At 35.2% G+C, this 26,082-nt stretch overlaps 1 protein-coding gene across 1 annotated transcript in view; it reads right to left on the reverse strand.

Moving 5' to 3' along the window:
* mtus1b (microtubule associated tumor suppressor 1b) overlaps window positions 1-24,140 on the reverse strand; it is a 46,192-nt gene extending 22,052 nt beyond the window's left edge. The window contains exons 1-6 of the mRNA XM_084097227.1: window positions 23,984-24,140; window positions 14,903-16,453; window positions 12,771-12,918; window positions 8,145-8,336; window positions 5,892-6,032; window positions 2,649-2,753 (exon numbers count right to left, since the gene is read on the reverse strand). Of these exons, the coding sequence (XP_083953353.1) occupies window positions 2,649-2,753; window positions 5,892-6,032; window positions 8,145-8,336; window positions 12,771-12,918; window positions 14,903-16,264 (1,948 nt within the window). The 5' untranslated portion in view covers window positions 16,265-16,453; window positions 23,984-24,140. The remainder of the gene's footprint in view (window positions 1-2,648; window positions 2,754-5,891; window positions 6,033-8,144; window positions 8,337-12,770; window positions 12,919-14,902; window positions 16,454-23,983) is intronic.
* Window positions 24,141-26,082: the final 1,942 nt, after the last annotated feature.

The following is a 26,082-nucleotide window of genomic DNA, read 5'->3' on the forward strand; positions in this document are numbered from 1 at the left end:
CACACACACAATCGTGTACTCAGAAGGGGGATGGAGGGATAGAGGCAATGTAAGAGGGAAGGGGAGGGAGTGAGCACAGACCGGGGAGTAGGCGGTTTATGAGTAATGTCGTTCTCTCACTCCCTCTCTCTTGGCTACAGTATGGGTATGAGGATAGAAGATGATGCATTTGAAGATTATAGATTGTGATTTACAATTACACAGCAAAAAAAAAATCTGAATTGGTATTTTTGTATATAGAACATCTATACATCCTGTATTTGAGGAGCAAAATTGTGCAAAGAAAATTAAATAAGACTTGATTTTAGAGAATATTCTAAATATATCTTGATATGTATTATTTTCTAGTTTTTGTTTTCTTGTTTTAAGTGTTTTAAATGTAACACAATTTGGTGAGTTTTTTTGTTGTTGCTTAAAACAAAGAAAAAACACCAATGAGGTAAGAATTCAAGATGTACTTCATTATTTAATTCAAGATATATTCTCTGGAAAAAAAGAAGAAAAAAAAAAAAACTCACTATCTACTCCAAGTCCAGTGTTGGTCCCCATTAACTTTCATTGTATGGACAAAAAAAAAAAAAAACACTTTTCAAAATATATATTTTTGTTTTTGGTGAACTATTCCTTTAACTAATTCATTTTATTGAATTTACTTGAACACTGAACCTACATTCTCTTTTTTCATAGATTTCATTTTATTCATATTTCATAGGCATAAAGTCCTTATTAGACCCTAATCTTGCCTCATGTCATTATCTTTCTTATAACTCCTCTTCTCTCCCTCTTTCCTCTCTTTTTTCGGGCGCCTTCTCTCAGACATCTATTTACCGTTTATGTATCTACCAAGCTGCAGGCTTCCTGAATGGATGCCTTTGTTGGATAAAGAAAAAGAAATGGAGAGAAAGAGAGTGAGAGAGAAACAAGCGCCTCAGAATACTGATGAGTGACACTGTTGAATAGAGAGACGTCAAGCAGCACATGATTGGCTGTGTTCTGACACTATTGTGCTTCCTTATTCATCACTAAAGGCCAACAGCTGCACAGCCACAGCAACATAAATTAGGGGTGGACGTGGTGCGTGTGGGTAAAATTCTGTTTAAGTCAAGATGTTTGTAAGTAAAGCAAGACGGAAATGCAAGAAATGCCAAGAAATATGCATTGGTTGGGTAAACTTGTGAATGTGACTGGAATTTTGGCCTGAGGGTGTCTATGGCATTTATGTTCTACACTGCACAGTAAGTCACACAAGGTTACAAAACAAGGGAAAAATAAATGTGTGAATTAAACCCACAGTTAAACTTACTTACAGAACGTACTTACACAATACTTCAAAATACACACTACAAAGTTGACAACTCCTGAAATGGCGATAAGTAATTTTATAAAGTCCAACAGTGCCCGCCCACTTTTTCAGCGCTGTTGGTTCCGGAAGTATTGTTTCCATTCATTTCTCCCATAGGGATTTCAAAAAAGTCTTCATTAAAGCATTATAAGCCATGAACCAAGGCAACCAGCTATGAAGTAAATCATAACATTACAAACTTTGATTGGAAGCAAAAACAAAATACAAGGTCTCTAAAATCTAAATTTAAGTTTTTTAGCTTTTAGTATGAATATGTTAGCCTTAAGGTTATGAATAAGCTGGCGTGTTCCAAAACAATGACAACATTCACATTTAAGAGATATAAGCATTCAAAACTTACAGTCACTCACTTCCGCTAAAGTGGATCACAGCTTTTTTATGACATCACCGCGGACTTCAGCTTCTCATCACATCTTCTGTCCAATCAAATGCTCTCTAGAATCTAAAGCGCCCCGCCCCCCTATGCTATACATACCACCTGACCAAAGCGACCGCTGACATGTCACTGAGCAATATGGGTTGCAGATGTCTGTTCGGTTGCTCAAACACTCAAGTTTTATTCCGTTTTCAAACTGTATGTTGGTTAAGAATGAATTGGCTGGAATTTATTCACACCTCTACTATTGAATCCAACGTATCATCAGCGCTCAGATTCGCTTCCATGGAGCTGTCAAGTACGACTTGAAGTCTGTGAGCTAAACTAAACGCTATTGGCTATTTGAGAAGGGGGAGGAGCCATCCAATATGTCCCGCCTTAGCTTCCTGTTTCAGTGGAAATTACGTCAACGCATCATACAAAGCTGCGCGTTCCAAGGCACTTCAGTGGGCCTTTAACAACTTTAGTGAGGGAAAGAACTACAATCCCATGAGGCATTGCAACAGCATAATTGAATTAAAAATGATGGAGAAATATAAAACTACACATGTAAAAATTGTGATTTTATATATCTCTTCTCTGATAACATGTCTACTGGCATGGGGGCGGGACAACCTGTCACTCACATGACATCACAGCAATAGAATCAAGTCTAGACTATCACTATCACAACTTCCATTTCATGCCAACTTTAAGTGAAAAATTATGATATGCTATTTTCAACACCTCTGGAATACAAGTTTACTCATGACTGCATGTTTTTGATTACTTCATTAACTAATGGCAAGTAGATAAGTGAAATGACTAAATAAACACATCAGTGCAGACTGATCACATTATTCTATAGACAACACAGCAATGGTGGAATGTAAATGGATACAGACACACACAATCAAATGATCTCCTTACCTATTACTGATGATGAGCGAATAAGTCGTGCAGATCCACTGCGCTGCAAAGCATTCTGGTTAGTCTTAGCTGTCCCATGGCTGGTCACAGCTGGGGCTTTCAGCCCTATTAAAATAGTGCAGAAGAAATCAAACTTCATGTTAACAGATTGTGCAGTGGAAGGTTTCAGTGACTGAGTCAGATGTCCTGTAGAGGCTGTATGTGCATGTGTGTTTTAATGGCAGTGGGTGGGACAGGGCGGGGCAGAAAGAATGCTGCTAAACCTTCACCGCCATCTTTACACTCAAAGCAATTAGCAAGGCAATCAATATTAACTAGAAACAATATGTTTATCTTGTTTTGTGGCGTCAAAAGTTTGGGGTTGGTAAAATATTGTAATGGTTGTAAGTCTCTTATGCTCACCAAGGTTGCATTTATGTAATCAGAAATACAGGGTAAACACTAACATTGTGAAATATTATTGCAATTTAAAATAATTTTGTTTCCTAAATGTTTTCTATTTGAATATATATTTAAAATGTAATTTATTCCTGTGATGGCAAAGCTGAATTTTCTTTACTCCAGTCTTCAGAGGCACATGATTCTTCAGAAATCATTCTAATATGCTGAGTTGGTGCTCAAGAAAAAGTTATATAAAGATATAATACTTTTTGGAAACTGTGATACATTTTTTTTTTTCAAGGAGAAAGTTCAAGAGAACAGCATTTATTGGAAATACAAATCTTTTGTAACATTATAAATGTATTTACTGTCAAATGTTTATCAATTTGATGTGTCCTTGTTGAATAAAACCATTAATTTCTTTAAAAAAACTAATCTTACCGACCACAAACTTTTCAATGATAATGAATATTAAGATTTTTTTGTGATTTCATATATATATATATATATATAATTATTTTTTTTTCTATTATCGATATATCCAAGATATATATATTTGAAATATCTCTTAATATTTAATGCTTATAATTGTGCTTCTAGGGTCAATTTATCTTGTTTTGTAGATGTTTTAAGGATATTTTTTAAACAATCGAAAAATACTAAAGAAGAGGATAATTGTGTATGATTTGCATAACATTTTTTACCTTCCATATTAAAAGATCTAATCTAATCTATTTCTATCATAACAATAGAAGAGGAATTACATTAACCCTTAATCAGTGTTCGAAAAGGATAACACTTAAGGTGTTTGGGGTCATTTTGACCCCAAACTTTTAAAGAGCGATTGCATAAGGAAATATACATTTTTATATGGAAAACTATATATCATTTTTTTTATTTACTTCTCAACTATACATTTATGCTGTGTTTTTGTGGAAATTTTGAAGTTTTTTACCTATTTACTGCACAATTACATAACTAGGCCATAAATTGGCTCATGAAAAATGATTTTTTAAAGAAAAAATCACTTAAATGATGATATTAATTCAATCTAAATGGTTTTTGGGCATTGCTCTATGTGTTAGGGATAGAATACTGCCATCTAAAGGTTAGTCGAAAAAACTTATTTCTTATGGGAAAGGAATTAAAGTGCAATGGCCAAATGTATCCAATAGAGGGCCATAGAGAACCATTCATTCACTCATTTTCACTTCTCCTCACAAATTTGATATATATATACATATATATATGTGAATATTTATTTAAACATTTTGAAATACATAAAAAATCTAATTATTATTATTATCAAATTAATTATTATAATTATATAATATTAATTATATAATTATTATCAAATTATTATACATACATTTGCAGAAACATTACAAGTCACCACTATGACATGACTGTGTGTGTGTGTGTGTGTGTGTGTGTGTGTGTGTGTGTGTGTGTGTGTGTGTGTGTGTGTGTGTGTGTGAAAAAGCTTGTTCCATGTTGCATATGTGACATTTTTCAGATTTATGCCAGTTTAGTTGATTTTATTTGCCAATTTCTATAAAAATGCTCTCTGTTGCAGTGACATACATGTGTGTGTTTGTGTGTGTTTGTGTGTGTGTGTGTATGAGATAGAAAGTTCGTTCCACTTTGGGTTTATGCTCTAGGACCAGACCTTGATTTAAATGTAAATTTTTTTAGATTTATGCCAGTTTTGTTTATTTTATTTGCCAATTTCTATAAAAATGCTCTCTGTTGCAGTGACATACATGTGTGTGTTTGTGTGTGTTTGTGTGTGTGTGTGTATGAGATAGAAAGTTTGTTCCACTTTGGGTTTATGCTCTAGGACCAGACCTTGATTTAAATGTACATTTTTTTTAGATTTATGCCAGTTTTATTTATTTTATTTGCCAATTTCTATAAAAATGCTCTCTGTTGCAGTGACATACATGTGTGTGTTTGTGTGTGTTTGTGTGTGTGTGTGTATGAGATAGAAAGTTCGTTCCACTTTGGGTTTATGCTCTAGGACCAGACCTTGATTTAAATGTAATTTTTTTTAGATTTATGCCAGTTTTGTTTATTTTATTTGCCAATTTCTGTAAAAATGCTCTCTGTTGCAAAAACATACATTTGTTTGTTTGTTTATGTGTTTGTGTGTGTGTGTGTGTGTGTGTGTGTATGAGATAGAAAGTTCGTTCTACTTTTTATTTATGCTCTAGGACCAGACCTTGGTTTATATGTAGAAATTTTCAGATTTATAATGGATTTAATTTTATTTTTTTGACAAACAAAATTAAAAAAAGTCATTTTTTTCATTTTCCCATTCATTTTCAATGTGGGGTCATTTTGACCCCAAACACCTTAAAAGGTAAAAATTTTTTTACACACCTTTAGAACAACCAAATCAAGCCCAGTTTTTTTTGTGCATTTTTAGATAGATTATTTAGGAAAAGTCACAGTGTTTCGTGCCCCTGAGATGAAGGTAACATTTTTAAAAAATGAAAGAAAAGTCCAGTGGGGTCATAATGACCCCAAACACTGATTAAGGGTTAATGAATTAGGGTATTACAATCTTTTTAAAAACCTATTAAGAGGGGTATATGGTTGTATTCAGATTGTGATTTTGAACTAAAATAACATCAAAGGAGTTCTAATTGCAGTGTCATTAGCTTTAGACAATCAGAGCTTTCCCACTGATTAATGATTATAGACGCCAAAGAGAGTGAGTTTCCCTTTGAGCCTGTTTTGATGTGTAAATAGTGAATGTTGAGAGACTGATGAATGTGGACTATGATAAACATGAAAATAAATGTGACTGTTAGACAGAGTTAGTGAGATTAGAAGATTAAAACTTCACATTTCCCTCACCTGTCACGGGTTTAGACGGTGTGGAGCTCGCTCTGCTGCGGTGACCTGATACAGGTTTGATAACTAGAGACTTTCCTTGAATCTGGGATGTGGGTGATTGTTTGACAGACTTCTCCTCACTCTTCATCCCTTCAGCAGGAACTGATCAAAGACAAATCACCACATTATAAAATAATATTGTGTACAATGCAGTAAAACCCTATTTTCAAATTATATTTTATCTTTTTTTTGTATCTTGAATATAAATTTACTGTCTTGTTTCATGCACTTAGTTCATCTTTTTATTATTTCACTTAAATTTTGTGATATTTGTTGATAAAGTTGATGTTTAAATGTCTATATATCTCACAACATGTCTTAATATCTTAATCAGTTTCTTCTCTGGTAAACAAATCTTATAAATAAAAAAACATGCCACCCATTAAAAAACCCAGATAAAGATCTAATTCCTTGAATTCTTCAAATTATGTAATATGTTCAAAAAATGCAATTAGTAAAAGACTAGATCAGTTAGAAACAAAGCTAAGCAATTGGTCCCAGCACAACAACATGATTACTTTATCAGTTAATCGTTCAATTAAAAGGCTTTTGTGTCAATATTAATGGGCAATTTTGTCAGGAATTTACCTTGAAAATCTTCTTTATTCATTAGCCAAACACATTCACATGCATTCCTATTGAAACTAGTGCTCATTGCTCTAATTTACCATGGCAACCCAGTGGCGATTTTGTTTTTTCTTGAATTTAAGTTCAGAGTTTGGGACAGCAGGAAAGTGTGGGAATAAACTAATCATAATTCTGGTGTTGTGTGGAGGATGTTGTGATTAATGTCTACAGCGCACAGCTTTGGAATGGCAGAGATTGTATTGTATATGAGTTGCTCACAGTCACTGCTAAACTCTGAGCAGATGTGACCTTTGACCTGAGGAAAGGAATGAGGGCAGTCTGAGCCCTGAAGATTTCATTGAAGCTCAGAGAGAAAGTGTGAGAAACTATGCATCTCAAATGTTAAAACCATGGTACTTTGATAAACAAATATGATAATGACTGATTTCCATATACATGTTTCATTTATGTGGTAAATTTATCTTGTTCATTTTTTACTGGAAAACAATGCAAAATAATGATTAAGAAAATGATTATATGCAGCGTGAGAAAGAGGAAAGCATGTATTTTAGTGCTAAGAGGTTTTCAAGTATGTCAAGATGCAGATGGTGACTTAAAGGGATAGTTCACCCAAAAATGAAAATCATCCCATTATTTACTCACCCTCAAGCCATCCTAGATGTATATGACTTTCTTCTTTCAGACGAACACAATCAGGATATATATATATAAAAAAAATATCCTGGCTCTTCCAAGCTTTATAATGGTAGTGAATGAGGGATTTTGAAAGATTTTGAAACCCAAAACAATGCATCCAAAACCCATAACAGTTAATAAAGGCCTTCTGAAGTGAAAATATGGGTTTTTGTAAGAAAAATATCCATATTTAAAACTTTATTAACTATAATAACTAGCTTCCGGCAGACAGCCGTACACATCGCAACATTGCGGCGGAAAAAGTGACCTCTGACCCAACGCATGACGAATGTGGAAGTGCAAAGGATAGAGCAAAACAAAACACCGGTCACAAATTAGAAATCTAAAATGAGAACTTTCAAAAGAAATGTCGGAGGATTTCGATATAAGAGAAGAGATGCTTGAGTTTGTTGCACAGCCCTATTGGTTTAAACCGCGAGAGGTGTCTAAGCTTACGATACTCCTACATACATCGCGTCAGGGGTTACTCTTGTTGCGCAAGTCGATGTGCGCAGTATGCGTACGGTCGTCTGCCGGAAGCTAGTTACTATAGTTAATAAAGCTTTAAATAAGGATATTTTTCTTACACAAGCATATCGCTTTGCTTCAGAAGGCCTTTATTAAAGGGTAACTCTCGCCAAAATTGAACCTAGGCTCTTTTTGTTAATCTACCCGAGTCAAAAACAAAAAGAGCCTAGGTTCAATTTTGGCGAGAGTTACCCTTTAACCCCCCAGAGCCGTGTGGAGTATTTTTATGATGGATGGATGCACTTTTTTTGGACTTCAAAATCTCGCCCCCATTCACTACAGTTATAAAGCTTGGAAGAGCCAGGATATTTTTAAATATATCTCCGATTGTGTTCGTCTGAAAGAAGACAGTCATATACACCTAGGATGGTTTGAGGGTGAGTAAACTATCCCTAGACTACTAGACTCTTCACAGACACGCACCTTTGTTTACAGCAATACTGTTGCTTTCGCTGATTGTACTTCCCAGTGATGAGGAGCTGGGGCTTGTTGGTAGGCCTTTAACAGGCAGTTTGGAAGAGGCAGCTCTCTGAGGACCCTTACAAAAAGAGCTGGAAACAGAAGTTGGGCTGCAGGGTACTGTGGACTTGTCTGTGGTGCGCATCCTTGGAATACCTAAACACAAAAGAGTTATAATTAAATTCTACTCGCCATCATCACTGATACCAAAGCATATTCCAGCTAGACTCTATATGTTTTCGAAGCGGTTCTATTCAGCCAGCTGCACTCACAGAGTGTTCAATTATTTAATAAAGATTGCAGTTATATATAGAATATCAATGTGTGTTCAGCCATGCATACAAACTGATATGAGCATAGATGACCCTCACTGACCTTTGTGTGTCAGCAGTTTTATTTTTCTGTACTCATCACCTTTCCTCAAAAGAAGTTCACCATACAAGGCGGTGTGCTGTCATCTAGCATGCTTTTATAAAATATGATGGTTTAACTCTGTTTTACACATTTTTTGAAAAAAAAAAAAATATATATATATATATATTGCCAGGTGCCTAAAAACTAATTTTGTTTTCCTAGTTTAGTGCAATGTCTAACAGCTGTAGAAATAAAAGCAAAACAAAATAAGTCCTTAGAAATATACAGAGCCATTCAAACATTTGGGTTCAGGATTTTGTACATGTTTTTAAAAGAAGTCTCTTATGCTCAACAAGGCTGCATTTACAGTAAAAATACTGTGAATAATAAGAAATATTGTGAAATATCATTACAATTTAAAATAACTTATTAAATTCTATACATTTTATTTTAATATATTTTAAAATTTAATTTATTCCTGTGATGGTAAAGCTGAATTTTCAGCACCATCACTCATATGTCACATGATCCTTCAGAAATCATTCAATAATTTGATTAGAAACTGTGATTGTTTTTTTTGTTTTTGTTTTTTTAGGATTCTCTGATGTATAGAACGGTCAAAAGATCATAATGTATTTGAAATATAAATCTTTTCTGTCATTATACATGTCTTTACTGTCACTTTTGAAGATTTGTATGCATCCTTGCTGAATAAAAGTATTAATTTCTTTAAAAGAAATCGTACTGACACCTAACCTTTGAACGGTAGCGTAAATAATATTATTAAATAATATGTATAAAACATATTCCATGTCATTAGTGTTATGAATGTTAACATATTTTTTAGATGAAGGTCAAAGACGAAGCTGTTCAAATATGCATATGATTTCCACACCACAGTGAAAAAGTAATTAATTTTCTATTAAATTAAATTTGGGAAGTTGCGTTTGCGTATTTTTCTTTGTGAAATGTGTAATAGTGTGCTGGGAAATCTTGGTGTGTTTCCTGTATCCTGTTTCTTTTTCTACACTACCGATCAGTTCCTATGTGTGAGAACACTTGCTTGACTCCAATGGGTAGAAGCCGTGTGTGTTATTGTGAATTAAAGAGGGAGAGAGACGACACCTCACACAAGCACATCCTGTACTGTACATAATGTAAGGTCTTCTGGGGGCACTGCTATGGAGACCAACCAACACAAATATCACTTTATGCCAGCTGGTGTTTTTACATGCAGGTTTGAATCTGTTGGTTAAGTACAGAGAGATTCTTCACTTTCTCCAGAGTCTGATCCAGAAACCACTCTCTGAACTCCCTGCTCTTTCCTCTTCTGAGATTTTAAACGGCACCGAATTCAAAAGCAGTGAGACCAATAAATGAAATAAATGCCACCTGTTGGAAAACACATGCTACTGCATTTAGCTTGTTCACTTCCAGGCAAAGTCTGACTTTGGGTTTTTAATTTGAAAGTACTTATCTGATCACTCGTGGCTATCAGCTACTAAAACAAGATAAGGAAAGCAAACAAACACATAGAAGTAGAAGTGGCACAGCTACATTTTTGTGGCCAAGCGGATAGGATGTGTACAGGGTATTTCACAGGAAACAGTGTCATAAATTTGTAATGATATTGTAAATGTAAAATAAATGGTAAATTTGAAGATATTTATTTATTATTATGATATATAATAAACTGTAATATTGTGAAATATCATTAAAACTTTCTTTTCGAATATATTTTAAAATCGAACTTATTATTATCATTACTCCAGTCTTCCATGTCACATGATCCTTCAGAAATCAGTCTAATATGCTAATTTTGGTGCTCAAGAAACATTTCGTATTATTATCAAATGTTGAAAACAGTTGGAAACTGTAATACACTTTCTTTTCAGGATTCTTTGATAAATATAAAGTTCAAAAGAACAGTATTTATGTGAAATGGAAATCTTCTGTAACATTGAAAATGTCTTCACTTTCATTTTTTGATCAAGTTAATGCTGAATAAAAGTATTATTTTCTTTAAACAATATTTTTTTTTAATTTTTAATGGTAGTGTAGGCCTATTATACTTTTATAATATCCAAATAAGAAAACAGTTGATCAGAACATTTTTGAGTGAAATCATTATATGAACTTATTTATAAATATAATGACTTAAATATGTTCATATATTAAAGATGCAGATTTTGCTAATAATGTCCTTTAGTAAATATCATTGAAACACAGTCCACTTATTGAATCACTAATTTACAATCAATAATCTTGTGCTTTATACAATTATACAAATTATTTATAACAAATATTTGACGTAAATCACTGATTTTATCCCCATAACTATTCAGCTTGATGAGGCCAATATATAAACATAAAGATTGTAAGAGAAACTTTACACCTTTATGATGTAAGTCCCTTATTTCCATTAAATGAATTATTTATTTTCAAACGCATTATGAACATAAAATATGGCATTGTTTCCTGAGACTGACCCCACCGTAACAGATATCCTTCAACACAAAACTTTCCCCTGATTGTCAACTATTAAATTGTGGAGCAAAAGTCACAGTGTGGGTCTGTGGTCTCTGTGGAGAAACAAGACGACGATTGTCTAGTTGGAATGTGACCTTCTCTCCTTGATTCCATTTTACTTTTCATTGACATTGAAACATGACACACACAAACATATAGAATATGGCCCCTGAAACCACATGCACCCAAACATATCCCTGCATCCACATGTAATGAAAGAAAGAGGAAACACGCAAAAGAGACAGAGAAAGAAAGGATATGTCACAGAGGAAGGTTAAGTTACGGGACAGCCCCAAACGTTTCAAAAGTGTGGACACGCACACACATACACACACTGAGCACAATGTCTTTTTCTGACCAACACAGGAAAACTGCCTTAGGCTACACACATAAATGGACAGACATACACACGATGGGATGGGTGGAGGGAAAGAGAGAGGATGACAAAGAGCGAGAGAAATGAATGGACAATATGAGATAGGAAACAGAAGTTAAGTGCAGTGTTAAACTCAAGTGTGTGTTATGGCTTTAAATGCTGAACATGTGGCCACAGAAAGAGAGGAGAGTTACGTAACACTACGCAGAGTTTGGAACTTATTAACACCAGCTGCGGCTTCCCACTCACTCGATAACCCAGACACATGTTAGATTCACTAGTGGGACATTTTATAGGCCTAATGGATTTTAAACGAAGGCGCCAACCCAAATTCTCGCACAAACCTGTCGATTTAAAACAAAACAGTTATTTATGATACTTTGAAATAATGAGTACCACTAGAAAAGTTCTGTTTGTCCCCAGAAGTTTGAAGTTAAATCTGACAAAACTTTCCATTTGAGGGCGTCCGAGGACATCCTTAAAACCGAATCATAAATTTGTTTTTATACACAACATAATGCAAAAAGACTTTTGGGTTTAGGTATTTATTTCTTTATTTTATTATATTATTATTATTTTTTAATTGTTAGTAATTGAAGAAGGGATGGAGAAGTCGATTATTTGACTAAATAAATTATAAAAAATAATACAAGATAATAATAAAATATACACACTATAGTTTTTTTTTTTTTTTTGATTGGCAAGAATTTTTCTGTTTTTGAAAGAGGTCTCTTAATATAAAGCAAATTACTTCATCTTAAAGCTAATTAAGCTAAACTAATGATTGTTATTATTTATGTTTTTAATTTTACTTTTTTGGGATCAGTAAGATATTAATATTTTTATTTAGCAAGGATGCAATAATGATTAAAAGTGTTTTACTGAATTGGTGAGCTTTTAATCATTATTGCATCCTTGCTAAATAAAAATATTAATTTCTTTAAAAAAGTTTCTAAATTTCTCATAAATATAACAATCATTATAGTTTAGCTTAATTAGCTTTAAGATTAAGTAATATGCTTTAAATAAAAACAATATGTATGCACACTTAAAAAAAAAATCACAACCCTGCAATGTCAAATTAAATTGCAAATGTGCAGCAGAAAGGCTGAATTTTAGAAAGGAAGAATTTTAGATTCCTCACTCTAGCACAGTTACCTGAACTGTGACAGTGATGCAGGTAAAACACTTATAATATCAGTATAAGCTTACAGGAAGCATTACACAGAACAAAACAAACCTAGAGGCTCTTCCACTGTAGCGTTTACTCTGTCTACTTCCTTAAACAATGCCTGTGAGATTATGTTCTGTGTTAAACAAGCAAAACTCACCAGCCGGCTGAACCGCTCGTCCTCCCGGTGGACCCAGACTACCTGTGGGTCGGGCTTCTCTGTTAGAGGGCTTCAGTCTGGCTTCTGGGGGTCCAGAGGTGGAAGTACTGTTAGTCCCTAGAGATGGTCCCAGCTTGGAAGACACAGTCTGGAGAAAGAGTCGTTGGTTAGTCACAGCATCCCAAGCCAGAGATCCCAACTCTGGGCGCCGCAGGGTAACCATAGTGTTGGCCATTCCACAGAACAGACAGAAAATGTGCAGCGGTACAGAGAGAGAGAGAAGCGAGAGCGCTGAAGGAGAGGGAGGAGGAGCGGAAAGGAGGGAGGGGAAATAAGACTCGCCTGCTCCAAAAAAAAAAAAAAAAAGCAGAAGAAGAAAAAAAAGAAAAAAGCAAAGGGAAAAACGTTTCTATTGTGTTATTCCCTCAGGGCTTCTGATGCCAGGACCAGCCCAAATCTTTTCCTTTTCTCCCCCTCGTTATTAAACACTCAACACACACATGGAGTGAGTTTGTGGAAAGATTCTGTTGTCTGAATCAGTGTTCACGAGTCCTCTAAACTAAGGAATGTTTCCCTCCACGTTCTGTTCTTTTCCCTCCAAGACAGTTGTTTTACTGGCAAAAACATCTCACTCATGTTCTCTAACCAAGTTGAAAAAGGCAGGAAAGTGAGAGAGGGAACTGGCTCTTGGGTGTTTCTTAACAGTGATAATAAAGCAGAAACATGCAAAAGCACTTGCTGTAAGACTCTGGACAGTGAACATATTTAAAACCTCTAATCACTGTATTTACATTTGAAAAACCTTTTGTTAGGTCTTCATTTACTTTTGACATTTGGTTCGACCCAAGCTAATAACACATTTAAGCCTGAATAACAGCATAGCACAATCATGTGATGGCACGTATAGGGTCGGACTTGTTGAAGCAGTTCTCATCGTAAGGAGAAGATTGACATGGAAACAGACAACTGCTGTTGATATGTTGCTTTAAATTAACATTTCAGTTTAAGTAGACCAAGATTTGGATGTATGATTATAAATGACACAAACAACTTGAAAGGTCTATCTGATCACATTTAACACAAGTTGAGAATCAAGAATACTTCTTAAATATTAATACTTTCTTCTATTGGTGATTAAAATAAACATGTTTCAACTGGCTGAGCTCTCAGTCTGACTCTTTCTGCGCATCCTAGTAGAGATTATTTGACAAAAGATGCTTCATTAAGATATGTAAGTGTGAATATTAAATGTACTAAATAAAATATTAATAAAAGTTTTAATCATAGTAAACTTTAGATAAATAATCTGTAAAGTTTTCATAATAATACTAAAAACATTCTATATGGAAAAAAAATAATTAATGCTTTAATATTAATTCAATTTAAATAAACAACAATAATAATATAATAAACTATAATGAACATTTTAATAATAATTAAAGCTGTTGATTAATAATAAAAACACAAATAAAACTTGATAATAGCAATAGTAAAATTTAAATAAACCACTAACTTTCTAAATGTGAAAACATGTATATAAAATACTAATAAAAGTACTAATAATAGTAAAAAAGTAAATAAACCTAAATAAATTAAACTAATTTAAATAAACCTAAAATGTAGAAAAACCTTCTAATTGTAAAAAATAAATAAGAAATGAATATATGCTTTAATATTAATAAGGTTTAAATAAACTTTAATAAAAGGTAAAATGTAAAGTATTAATTAAATAATAATATTTTATAGTTTTAATAAGTTTTAATAACAGTAAAATTTCAAAAATAAATAAACCTTAATAAAAGTTTTAGTAATAAAAAATTGACTGTTACTAATGTATCTACTGTTACTCTGTTACTAAAATGTAAAAAAAAAAAATTGTAACAGTTTAATAATAGTAAAATGTAAATAAATAAACCTTAATAAAAGTTTTATCAAAATGTAAAAAAACTTTTCTAAATGTAAAAAAAAAAAAAAAAAAACTTAAATAAACATGTCCTTCATATATATATATATATAAATGGGTTTTTTTTTGTTTTGTAATGCTTAAAATTAGATGTTAAAAAGTCAATTATAACAATCAATAATTAAACTGCAGGAGAGAAGTTGAATAAGAGGACATCTGAATCACTAACCTTGCTGTTACTCTTAGAGGTTTCTTCCCCAGCTTGTTGAGGTTCTCCTTCATTTTTTAAATCATTTGAAGAAGGACATTCTGACTTCATTGTTGTTTCTTCTTCTTGTGTTGGCAAGGATAAAGTGTTTACATCTTTCTCCTGACCGCCATTAGATGCAACCTCACTTGGGCAAGTCTTTGTTTCTTTTCCTCTTGTATTGGCTGATGATGATCTGCTTCTTTTTCCAACAGCATTATCTTCCGCCTTCCTACTAGCAGGAACCTTCACACTTCCTGAAGCTGACTGCTTAACATTCGTGTTTGTTTTTGCTGGATTGGCTGATCTTGGCACAGAGGCAGCCCTGGAGATGATCTTGGCCTTCACGTTCCTCAGGTCTGGCCTGGGGAACCTCTTCTCCTCAGGTTTTGTGGCTTTGGCCAGAGCAGCCCTTGTAGGAGGCTTGGCAATAAAATGTCCTGCAAGATCACTGGTCTTTTTTGCTGTGGACTTTGGATGGTTGTGCTCTTTTGAGATGGATAAGCGAGAAGAAGTTGTGTTTCTGGTACTTGTTATTGAAATGGAGACTTTGTTTTCAGGAGACACCACTGACTCATACATGATGGGAGTTTTTTGAATGGCTGATGACGACTCAACAGAGACTTCCCCATTTTCGTGGACAACTTCCCTCTGGGGTTCATTCACCGTAGCCATGTTAGGCACTTCTGCTGTTTGGCCTTCAGAAATGTCTGGTAAAACACTGTTTGGCATTACCACTTCAGAGCTGGTGGAGACTTCCAGAGCAGAGACAACAACTTGGCTTTTCATCATTAATTCTACAGAGGATAAAGAAAGAAAAGAGTCTTCTTCCTCTTCTTCTTTGGTGTCATCATCATCATCATTTCCTGAAGAGCACAAGAATGCATCATCACCATCAGTTTGACCAACCTTCTGTGCTACCATCAAAGTGACATTACGGTTGTCATTGTCACTCCAATAGTCTTCATTAGCATCCAGATACACAGACACTGAGTTGTCGTTGTCCTCACTGTAGTCTGGTCTGCAGTCTGGGCTCTGTATGCCTGAATCATCACTGTTGGCCGTTGCTTTTCCCATCTCCACATCTGGCATGTCCACATCCAGAGGACTATCTGTTCTGGCACTACTCAGACTGCTCAAGCTACGCATGGAGTCCGGTGATGTCTCGTCTCTATCGTACAGGAGCGAGGTTTTGGATGAAGACAGAGAGGACTCAGAGGTGAAAGCGTTGTTACTCTGGTCACTACTGTGTAACGGAAGACACATCCCATGCTGAGATCCCTGAGAAGATCTCTTGGGAAGTGCAGGAGGTGGAAGTTCAGACTTGCTTGTTGGTGGTTCCATGAGACACGTGGGTTGAGACACTATCAGACAGTCAAATCCCCCATAGCTAGATCCAAATCAGCCCTGATAAACAGTTAATACTTAACTTTGTAGAAGATGGGATTACAGTGTTTCTCATCATAGAAAGTCTATTCCTTTGATCATTCAGAAGATGGCGTCCATGGTTTTGCCGACACCCTTTTAATGACTCTAAAAAACAAGAAAAGACAACAGCATGTCAATTACATTTCATCTAGTCCTGATATGTACTGTTAGATATGTAAATATTATAGAGCCTGAGATAAACACAGGGAAACCAGGGTCATATAAGAAAAAGAAAATCAATTTTTCTTTTCGAATTTTGACCAAAGATACCCTTCAAAGTTATCAAATCTAGATGAGATGACAACAAGCCAGAATATAATATTTTATAATGGTGTAAACAAGAGCACTACTGCTCCATACTGGCAATTTCACTTGCACTGAATTATTTTAATTTTACATCACTGAATCATTGTCCTGTGATCAATGTGAAGCTGCTTTGTAAATAAAGGTTTGACTAAATAATAACGGACTTGACTTGACTGCCCTCTAGTGGTAACTACTCCTCTATAGGAAAAATCAAAAAGGATAATGTAGCATAAACCTCTACAAACTCTTATATCACTTCTGCAAGAAATGAATGTTCAACTATATATATAGTACAGGTCAAAAGTTTGGCTTTTTTTATAACTTTTTTTATATTTTTGAAAGAAGTCTCTAATGCTTATCAAGGCTGCGTTTATTTGATCAAAAATACAGAAAAAAAACAGTAATATTGTGAAATATAATTACAACTTAAAATAATAGTTTTCTATTTGAATATACTTTAAAAAATAATTTATTCCTGTGATGCAAAGCTGAATTTTCAGCATCATTACTCCAGTCTTCAGTGTCACATGTGACATCCAGTCTATCACATGATCCTTTAGAAATCATTCTAATATTCTGATTTATTATGAGTGTTGGAAACAGTTCTGCTGCCTAATATATTTGATGAATAAAAGGTTAAAAAGAACTGCATTTATTCAAAATAAAAGGATCATGTGATAGACTGGAGTAATGATCCTGAAAATTCAGCTTTGCATCACAGAAATAAATGATAATTTAAAGTATAATAAATTGAAAACCAATTATTTTAAATTGTAATAATATATCACAATATTACTTTTTTTTCTTTTTCTTTTAATCAAATAAATGCAGGCTTGATGAGCAGAAGAAACTTCTTTCAAAAACATTAAAAATAGTAATGTTTCCAAACTTTTGACCTGTACTGTATATATATATATATATATATATATATATATATATATATATATATATTATAATATAATGTAAAAATCTTTATCTCTCTTAAAATTGACTCATGAAAGCTGTCAGTCTGCTTGAGTAATGGAAAGATTGTTTGAAGCTGCCTGCATGAAAACTTCTTTATTTTAGCATAGTTTACGCAAAATCATATGATAGTACACATGCACGATCAAGTCGGTGTTATGTCAGAGTCACACTTTTCAATTAAATGAGGGTGATAATGTAGGTCAGATAAAAGCTAATAAAAGGAGAAGGCTTTTATTTTGATATTCAGGGCATTCTCTCTCACACACACACACAAGGCAATGGTGACAGTTACTTCTACAATGGTGTCCTTGTGTTTCCAGACAAATGCTGAATGGTCTTGACCAAGAGTCTGATTGTTCTGCTCACAAAAACCTTTCGCTGAATACACCAAAAGTAATCTTTTAACACAAAGAACAGGCTGATATCTACCCGGGTTGGGAAGATGAGTGGGTGCCAAAATGCATCTATGCCCTTTCTAAGAGCTGGTGACCTCATGACACTGCAAAAATTCAAGCATTATTTGTGAAGTATTGAGTAGGACTGCGGATATCAACCGTATACAGGTTATGATGTGGTTATAGTTTTTGAAAATGTCACAAATGATAATGAATAGCATCATCTCATTGACATGGAAACAAATAAGTTGTTGGCAAACTATTCCTCTGTTGACCTTCCTGAGATATGCTTACGTGGCAGATATGGCTGCTGATGATGAGAGAGCTGCTCACAACATAAGTTCATATTTCACTCCGGAGAACGAGATGAGCAAACTTAATGATGCAGAACAGAGACAAAAATGGGATCATCTTCTTCTTCAAAACTAATGAGATGTTTAAATACTAATGAGATGCTGTAGGTGCGGAGAGAGAGTGATAGAGCCAATTCAGTGGATATGGATTATTAGGAGGCCATGATTGATATGGGCCAATGGAGGGAATTTAGCCAGGACAACAAGAAGTGCCATAGGATTTTTAATGACCTCAGACAGTCACACAGGACCCTGGTTTACATTTGTATCTGAAGAACAGTGCTTGGTACAGTATAGTGTCCCCATCTCTATACTGGAGCATTAGGACACACAGGCAAAACCCCTGCTGGCCTCACTAACACCTCTTCCAACAGCAATATAGTTTTCCCAGGAGGTCTCCCATCCAGGTACTGACCAGGCTCAACCCTGCTTAGCTACAGTGAGCAACCAGTTTTGGGCTACAGGGTGATATGGCTGTGACAATTAACCAGTGATTGTAGAACTAGTATAGATGTTGCATAAAGGACTTAAAGGGATAGTTCACCCAAAAATGAAAACTCTGTTATAATTTACTCACTCTGAAGTTGCTCCAAACCTGTATGAGTTTCTTTCTTCTGCTGAACACAAAATAAGATATTTTAAAGAATATGGGTAACAAAACAGTTGTGACGCACCATTGACTTTCTATAGTATTTATTTTCCATACTATGGAAGTCAATGGTGCCCCACAACTGTTACAAACAATCTTCAAAATATATTATTTTGTGTTCAGCAGAACAAAGAAATTCATACTGTGAAAGTGCTTGATAAAAGTCATTTTTTGTCCTGTGTTGACTTTTTCCCAAGGGGTCCTAAAATAGCATGATTTGTTACTGGAACTGGAAAGTGTATATCTTCTTTATTTTGCCTAATAGAGCTTGCATAGAAAGTCAGAAAGTCAAAGCTAAAAATAAAAAATAAAAAAAATAAAAAAACATGACTAAAAGCTACAAAACATTTTTTATTAAAACCTTCAGAGCTGAACTATGAAGTCTTGCCCAGAAATGTTGATGGAACTACGAATCCCAGCAGAAACAGAAAAAAGCCTCATGAATTAGCAGTTGAAATAGAAAACAAGAAAAAAACACAGTCTTATATCACTGTACGTTCAGTGATTTTGATATTATGTAACAATTTCTTGCTTCCTATGCGCTCAGCTCAGATAGCAGTGGGATACAGAAAATGACGTACATGACCCTGGCCTGCATAGCTCTCTGAGTGTGTGTAACATTGGTTGTCCAAGGCCACTGTAATCTTCTGAGATTGATAATTACTCTTGCTTTAACATCTCAGATTATAGCGATGATGAGACAGATAGCCAGAGAGAGAAAGTGAGTGAGAGAGAGAGACATACTGCAGCAATGATTCTTGCTGTGTTAGGGTCAGTCCTCTTATCCCCGGGGTGTGATGAGAATGAGAGAGCGACATTCGTTTGCATTGGGTTAACAAAGGTGAGGTTACAAGACAAGTCACATTTCTCAACACTCTCTGTTATGGTCTCCACACACCCGACAGATTTGCATAGTTTTCTATACATTGAGGTGCACATAGACACAATGAATTGGCTGACGATAAAAGCAAGCCCTGTTGTGCTGCACTGCGTGCCTGTCAACTGAAATAACTCAGAGCGGACATCACACCGGGATAGATCATAAATCTCAAGGCTAAATGCACAGCTAAAATTTGTAAAGAACGGCTATATTATTACTATAAATAAAAGACAATTTTAGTTTAAAAAAATTTGTCTCCTCTAACTAAAATGTAAATCCTGTTAATGAAAGGTAATTTATTTGATCAAAAATGCACTAAAAATATTATTAAGTATACCTTCATGCATACATATGTAAAGTAGGCAATAAAATGTTGCCATTTTTAAAGAAAAACGATTCCACCCTGCCTCTGTTACTTGATATATATATTCAAATCTGAGACAGTTTTGAAGAGAGAGTTCAAAGAATTCTGCAATTTGGGACAGAGTGTAAACATGTGCCTGAGGTCACAGGGCAAAAGTTTGCATTTTTTTTACATGTCAGGACTGTTGGGATATATTTTAGGTTTAGTCGATGAGCTCTATGACGTAGTGGTGCATGTATCTAACACCCAATAATCATCCTCAAGCTATAGGCCTTTTTCCACAGTGCCACAAACACCTTTCCTTATTCCACCGTAATTATTGTGCTAAAACTTAGCTATCAAACATACAAATGTTTTGCTTTCAAAATCCACCAGGCTTAAAAATCTGAAGTTGCATGTGCTTTTAAATGGGAATGGTGCTTTATGGCATCATCACACCAGTGAATGACTGACATCAACCCAGTTTTTTTACTAGTCTACCCAATGGCCCTCTGGGCAAAAAGAACAGTGAAGCGAAGGGTGGCTAATGCTTCCATCCCTGACAGGATGATCCAGAGATTGAATGTGATGTTCAAGTACTGAACTGAGTGGATTTCTAGAACAATTCTCAGAGCCCAGGGCCCCAGCAACATCAGAAGATGGCCAATGAACTTATATAATCAATACTGAGCCGTTTCGGTATCGGAAAACCCAGGACTTAAGTTTCAGTATGACCTTCCAAAGAGTCACAGTGTTTCTTTGTCAATAGGATACACAATACATGTGTTTTTCCCAGAACTAAAATGACAACATACTCCACCACTATAGTCTTACAGAATATCTGATCATATTTCTGCACAGCATCTTGAGCATCATTTCACATTTAGCACCTGCATAATTCCCCAGGTTAATATTCATAATTTGGGAACCGCAGCCATTCTGTAACACGGCGTTTAGTAATTAGGTGGATATTTCCATTAACAACGAATCACGCTGATGACCTAGAATGAAAATATTTCAACATGTGAGGACGAAAAGCTTCTATGCCCTCTTAAACCACCAATGAATGACCTGACAAAGCTTTTAGCATCACAACTATTTTTGGCCACTTTTAGCATTGTCAAAATTCAGGCTGCTTAAAAAAAGGAGACAAACAAAAGGCTACAAAATGCATTTCTTTGTGTTTGCAACCTCTACTGTCCTTATATGACTTAAAGCCTGTGCAGACAGCCCTGATCAGCTTTGTAGACGATGACTTAAATAACATAAATTATTAAGACGGCCAGTTACACCTCCATATAAATGTCATTCTTTCCGAGATGCTGGGTGAGATTATGACACAGTGTCTCAGTTTTCAAGCTAGTCTTTCTCATTCTAACAGCACTCTCCTCTAGTTTCCCTATGAACAATCACTCTTGCATAACACAAAACCCTAAAAAATGTTCATTTGGAAGCTTAATCAAACTACACTGTTAATTCTTAAATGTTTTATTCCTCTTGTCACATTCCACTTAAGTCCTAAAAATAGTCTCAGGCACGGAGGACGGAATAGAGGTCTCTCTCTCAAACATGCAGACACCTGTCTAAGTGCCCTGGTCAGGTAAACGTAGACGCAGCCTGAGGACTAAAGCTGTTCCATTAAAAACTGTTCCATTGAAATCAGCACAAACTCAGAAACAGATGAACTTTGCACAATGTGATAACTTACGTATGCATTCTGATAACAGTCTGGTTGCATTGCACAAGCAGAGAAATACTAATAAAGATATCTTAAGAGTGATTTTGTATAGTGAAACTGTAAAGTAACAGATTCCTCTGTAAACTATAGAATAAAATATAGATATAGAATGAGCATTAGTCTTTTGTGTCTCTCTCTCTCTCTCCATACTGTGTAATTATAATGCATAGTTGAGCATTAGCAGGATGGTGCTACAGCGGTTGAAAAGCGGGTGTTTATTCCCCAAGAGTAGCTCTCGGTGCCAAAACTGATCTCATTGGCTTATTCTAATGCCTGAGCGTCAAGTCCAAATTTGCACACAAGCCATAAACTGACTAGAAGAAAAGCTAAATACATTAAGAAAAAGCTAAAGATCTACTGGTGCTTGAATTCTTAGGCAATCATTAATGAACTAAAAGTCAGAGGACCCTGGGTCAGTTGATACTGATTTAGTCAGTTTTTCTGGTACGCTTAATAATGTTAACCCCAATGTTATTTACAATGAATCTATATGGTGGGTTATTCTACAACATAAAATACTAAAACTGACGTAATGCCACGAATATTCTGAAACAAGAATGCACTTGTTTATTTGCAAATGATCAGATATGCAGTGTGCTGTTGTTTGTGAGCTGTAATTACGCTGCTTAGGAAAAAAAAAAAACATGTGACCGCATATAGTGCTCATGGCTATGATGATAACATATTAATAAGTAAAATGAAGCACTTTTAATACATGAGAATGGCAATGGAAAAAAAAGCTTTTTAATTTAAGTGGTTGCACAAAATGACAGGCCTCTATGTTATTAGTTGAACACACATTGTTTTTCAAGTTATGTCAGCTTAATTATACTGATGAAATTAGTAATTTTAACCATGACTAATCATTTTTATTCTCCTTTTTTGTGTGTGTGAAGCTACAACTACACTTTTTTTTGACTGAAATCAGCTCAGTCTAATGTTTTGCCATTAGGTTCTTATTACATTCAATATGCTTCAATGCATTTTAGCACAGAGAGCAACTGGGAAATGAGAACTCTATGCAAAATCAAAATGTAATGATGTAGAATTTTTTTTTTATTATTATTAAACTGAAATGCCATATACTTGTGCTTACAAAAGCCTTTTTGTGAAGAAGATCATTTCACAGTCAAACACTATTTTAACCCATCTGTATTAACACATTGATGCAAGTTAAGGAAGTTTCACACTGAATATTCTCAAACAGGTAAAGGCAACCTCAATTCCTCTGGATTTCAGTATATTTCCCAAATACTTCTGTCGGAACCAAACAGTTGCCATAGAGATGAGTTGTCTACTTTGGTATTTGCACTGTCTCCGATACCAAAATACCCACAAGCCTCTACAGATGACATTATTTTTACAGTGCTCCATTAAAAGATAGATTTATGGGTCAATTAAGTACAAAAGTGTGGTTAGTGGTTATGAGTTTCATCAGGCTAGGTAGAGTAAGGTATATACAAGTAGATGCATATAACACAGTGTCACGTCCCTCTAAAGCAGTGATCGTGTCTGGTGCATTTTGACTTTGGTGTGTGTAATGTTGTGGCAAGGAAACATGCATAAACAGATCAATAGATCACCCTGGTTATGTCAAAGAGCCCTGGAAAGCATCCGAAAAGAGGATGTGCTCTAATAACTACATCATTCATATATGCCACAGTGATTCGGAGTCTAAGAACAAACACACTTATCAATACCAGCATCACATGCACAATCAAATCAACATTACATTGCATAACTGTACATGTGATTAGTGTGGCACCATACAAATACATAGATTGGTGAATATGAGGTGCAAATCGCAATATGAACAAACTCAATGCTCCACTAATGTATAAACATCTACATTCCAATCCTAATATAAGTTATTAGACTGTGATTGTTATTGAAAAAGCTCCTGCTGACCATGAAAACATCCCTCTCATACATACAGCTGAAGAAAAGTTAGAGGCTCTGTCGTGCAACTACGCAATTAATGATTTACATATGACAGAAAACGTACCTGCTTTTCAAGTGTTTCCAATCAATCCTAGAGTGTATTTCATCTTATCAAAACGCACATTTTCCACAGGTAAACCCGTCCCGGACAGAGTGTCCTGTTTCATGTGATCCTGCCAGCAAAAGCACTGCAAGAGCGCAGTTTCAGACTGAGCGGAGACTCATAGAGAGAGAGAGAGAGAGAGAGAAAGAGAGAGAGACCCCTCCCCTCTATCTGTAGCTGCAGCCAAATCGTGCCGCAGTAACCAACCAGAATTGACTCTGTGTGTGTGTGTGTATATGTGTCAGAGAGCCAGTGACTTTTCGGAGGTAGCCCTGGAATGCATTTTTCTCCCCTTACCCAGAACCCTCCATGCCAGCATACGCAGCAGCAGGGACAATCCCTCCTGCTCTGCGACATACGCATAAACATCACATACAAATACCATTTAATCACAAATAAAACTGTTGAAGGATGCTGGGGTTTTCGCAGCAAACAATGAGTCATAAAGCTTGAAGTTCACTGCTGAATAAGAAAGTCTGTGTGTGTGCATGTGCATATGAGTGTGTGTGGTCCAGGTAAACCCTACGTTATGAGGACGTTATGTTTTTTGGTCTCCATGAGGAAAACAGCTTATAAATCATAGTGATACTAAGTGATGTTTTTGAAAATGTAAAGTAGCCTACAGTATAAAAATCATTATGTCAATGAAAAGTCCCCATAAAACATGAAAACACAATGTGTGCGCACGTGTGTGTGTGAGCGTATGAGTGGGCATATTACCTCCTCCTGGCTGCAACTTCTGTAGAGATATGGGGCCCTCCTGTGTGTATTAGAATGCTTGGTTGCTAAGCAGCAAAGAGTCTGTCCATGCAGTTTTAGACCTGGTGGATGAGAAAGAGAGAGAGAGAGAGAGAGAGAGAGATGGTGATGATATGACAAACGAAAAGACAATATAAAATGTGCCAGTTTCACTAAAGTTGGTCTTAACTCAAAATGGGAGATTAAAAGCCCACACAAATCTGCTCAGATTAACAGTGATAATCCATCCGAATGCATGTTCACTGAGTTCACAGCTCCTCTGGATACACTTTCTGACCACAATCACCTCATCATCAAATTATTATCAATAGTATTATTATTATTGTGTACACTACCATTCAAAAGTTTGGGGTCAGTACGATTTTTTTTTTTTAATGAAATTAATACTTTTTAGTAGGAAGAACGCATTAAATTGACAAAAAGAAACAGTAAAGACATTTACAGTGTTGCAAAAGATTTCTATTTCAAATAAATGCTGTTCTTTTGAACTTTCTATTCATTAAAGAATCCCGAATGTATCACGGTTTCCACCAAAAAATTATGCAGCACAACCGTTTTCAACATTGATAACAATACGAAATGTTTCTTGAGCAGAAAATCTGCATATTAGAATGATTTCTGAAGGATCATGTGACACTGAAGACTGGAGTAATGGCTTTAATTTGTGTAATTTCACAATATTACACAGTATATTATTATATTACAGATTATTTAAAATAATCAAAGCCTTGGTGAGACTTGGTGACCCCAAACATTTACAGTAGTGTAAATTGAATATAGTGATATTCACCATGGTCGCTTTGCGTTGTACCGCACAGCATTTTCACCCCTTGTCCTGCACGTCGCCTATTGAGAAAATGTCCCGCATTTTCATCAGTCTGTTGTTTTTTTAATTATCATATTAAGAAAACGTGCATGCGTTCTTTTGCCTTTTTAAGAAAGCATTTCATTTATTATTTTTGCGGCGTAGTTTTTCACCTATATTTAAAGGGATAGTCCACTTTTTTTGGAAATAGGCTCATTTTACAACTCCCCCAGAGTTAAACAGTTGAGTCTTACAGTTTTTGAATCCATTCAGCCGATCTCCGGGTCTGGCGGTACCACTTTTAGCATAGCTTAGCATAGATCATTGAATCGGACAGGACCATTAGCATCTCTCTCAAAAAAATGACCAAAGAGTTTCGATATTTTTACTATTTAAAACTTGACTCTTCTGTAGTTACATCGTGTACTAAGACCGACGGAAAATGAAAAGTTGCGATTTGCTTTACATTTTCCGTCGGTCTTAGTACACGATGTAA

The sequence above is a fragment of the Abramis brama genome, assembly GCF_963993115.1.
Source record: "Abramis brama genome assembly, chromosome: 2".
In the NCBI taxonomy this organism is placed as follows: Eukaryota; Metazoa; Chordata; class Actinopteri; order Cypriniformes; family Leuciscidae; genus Abramis; species Abramis brama.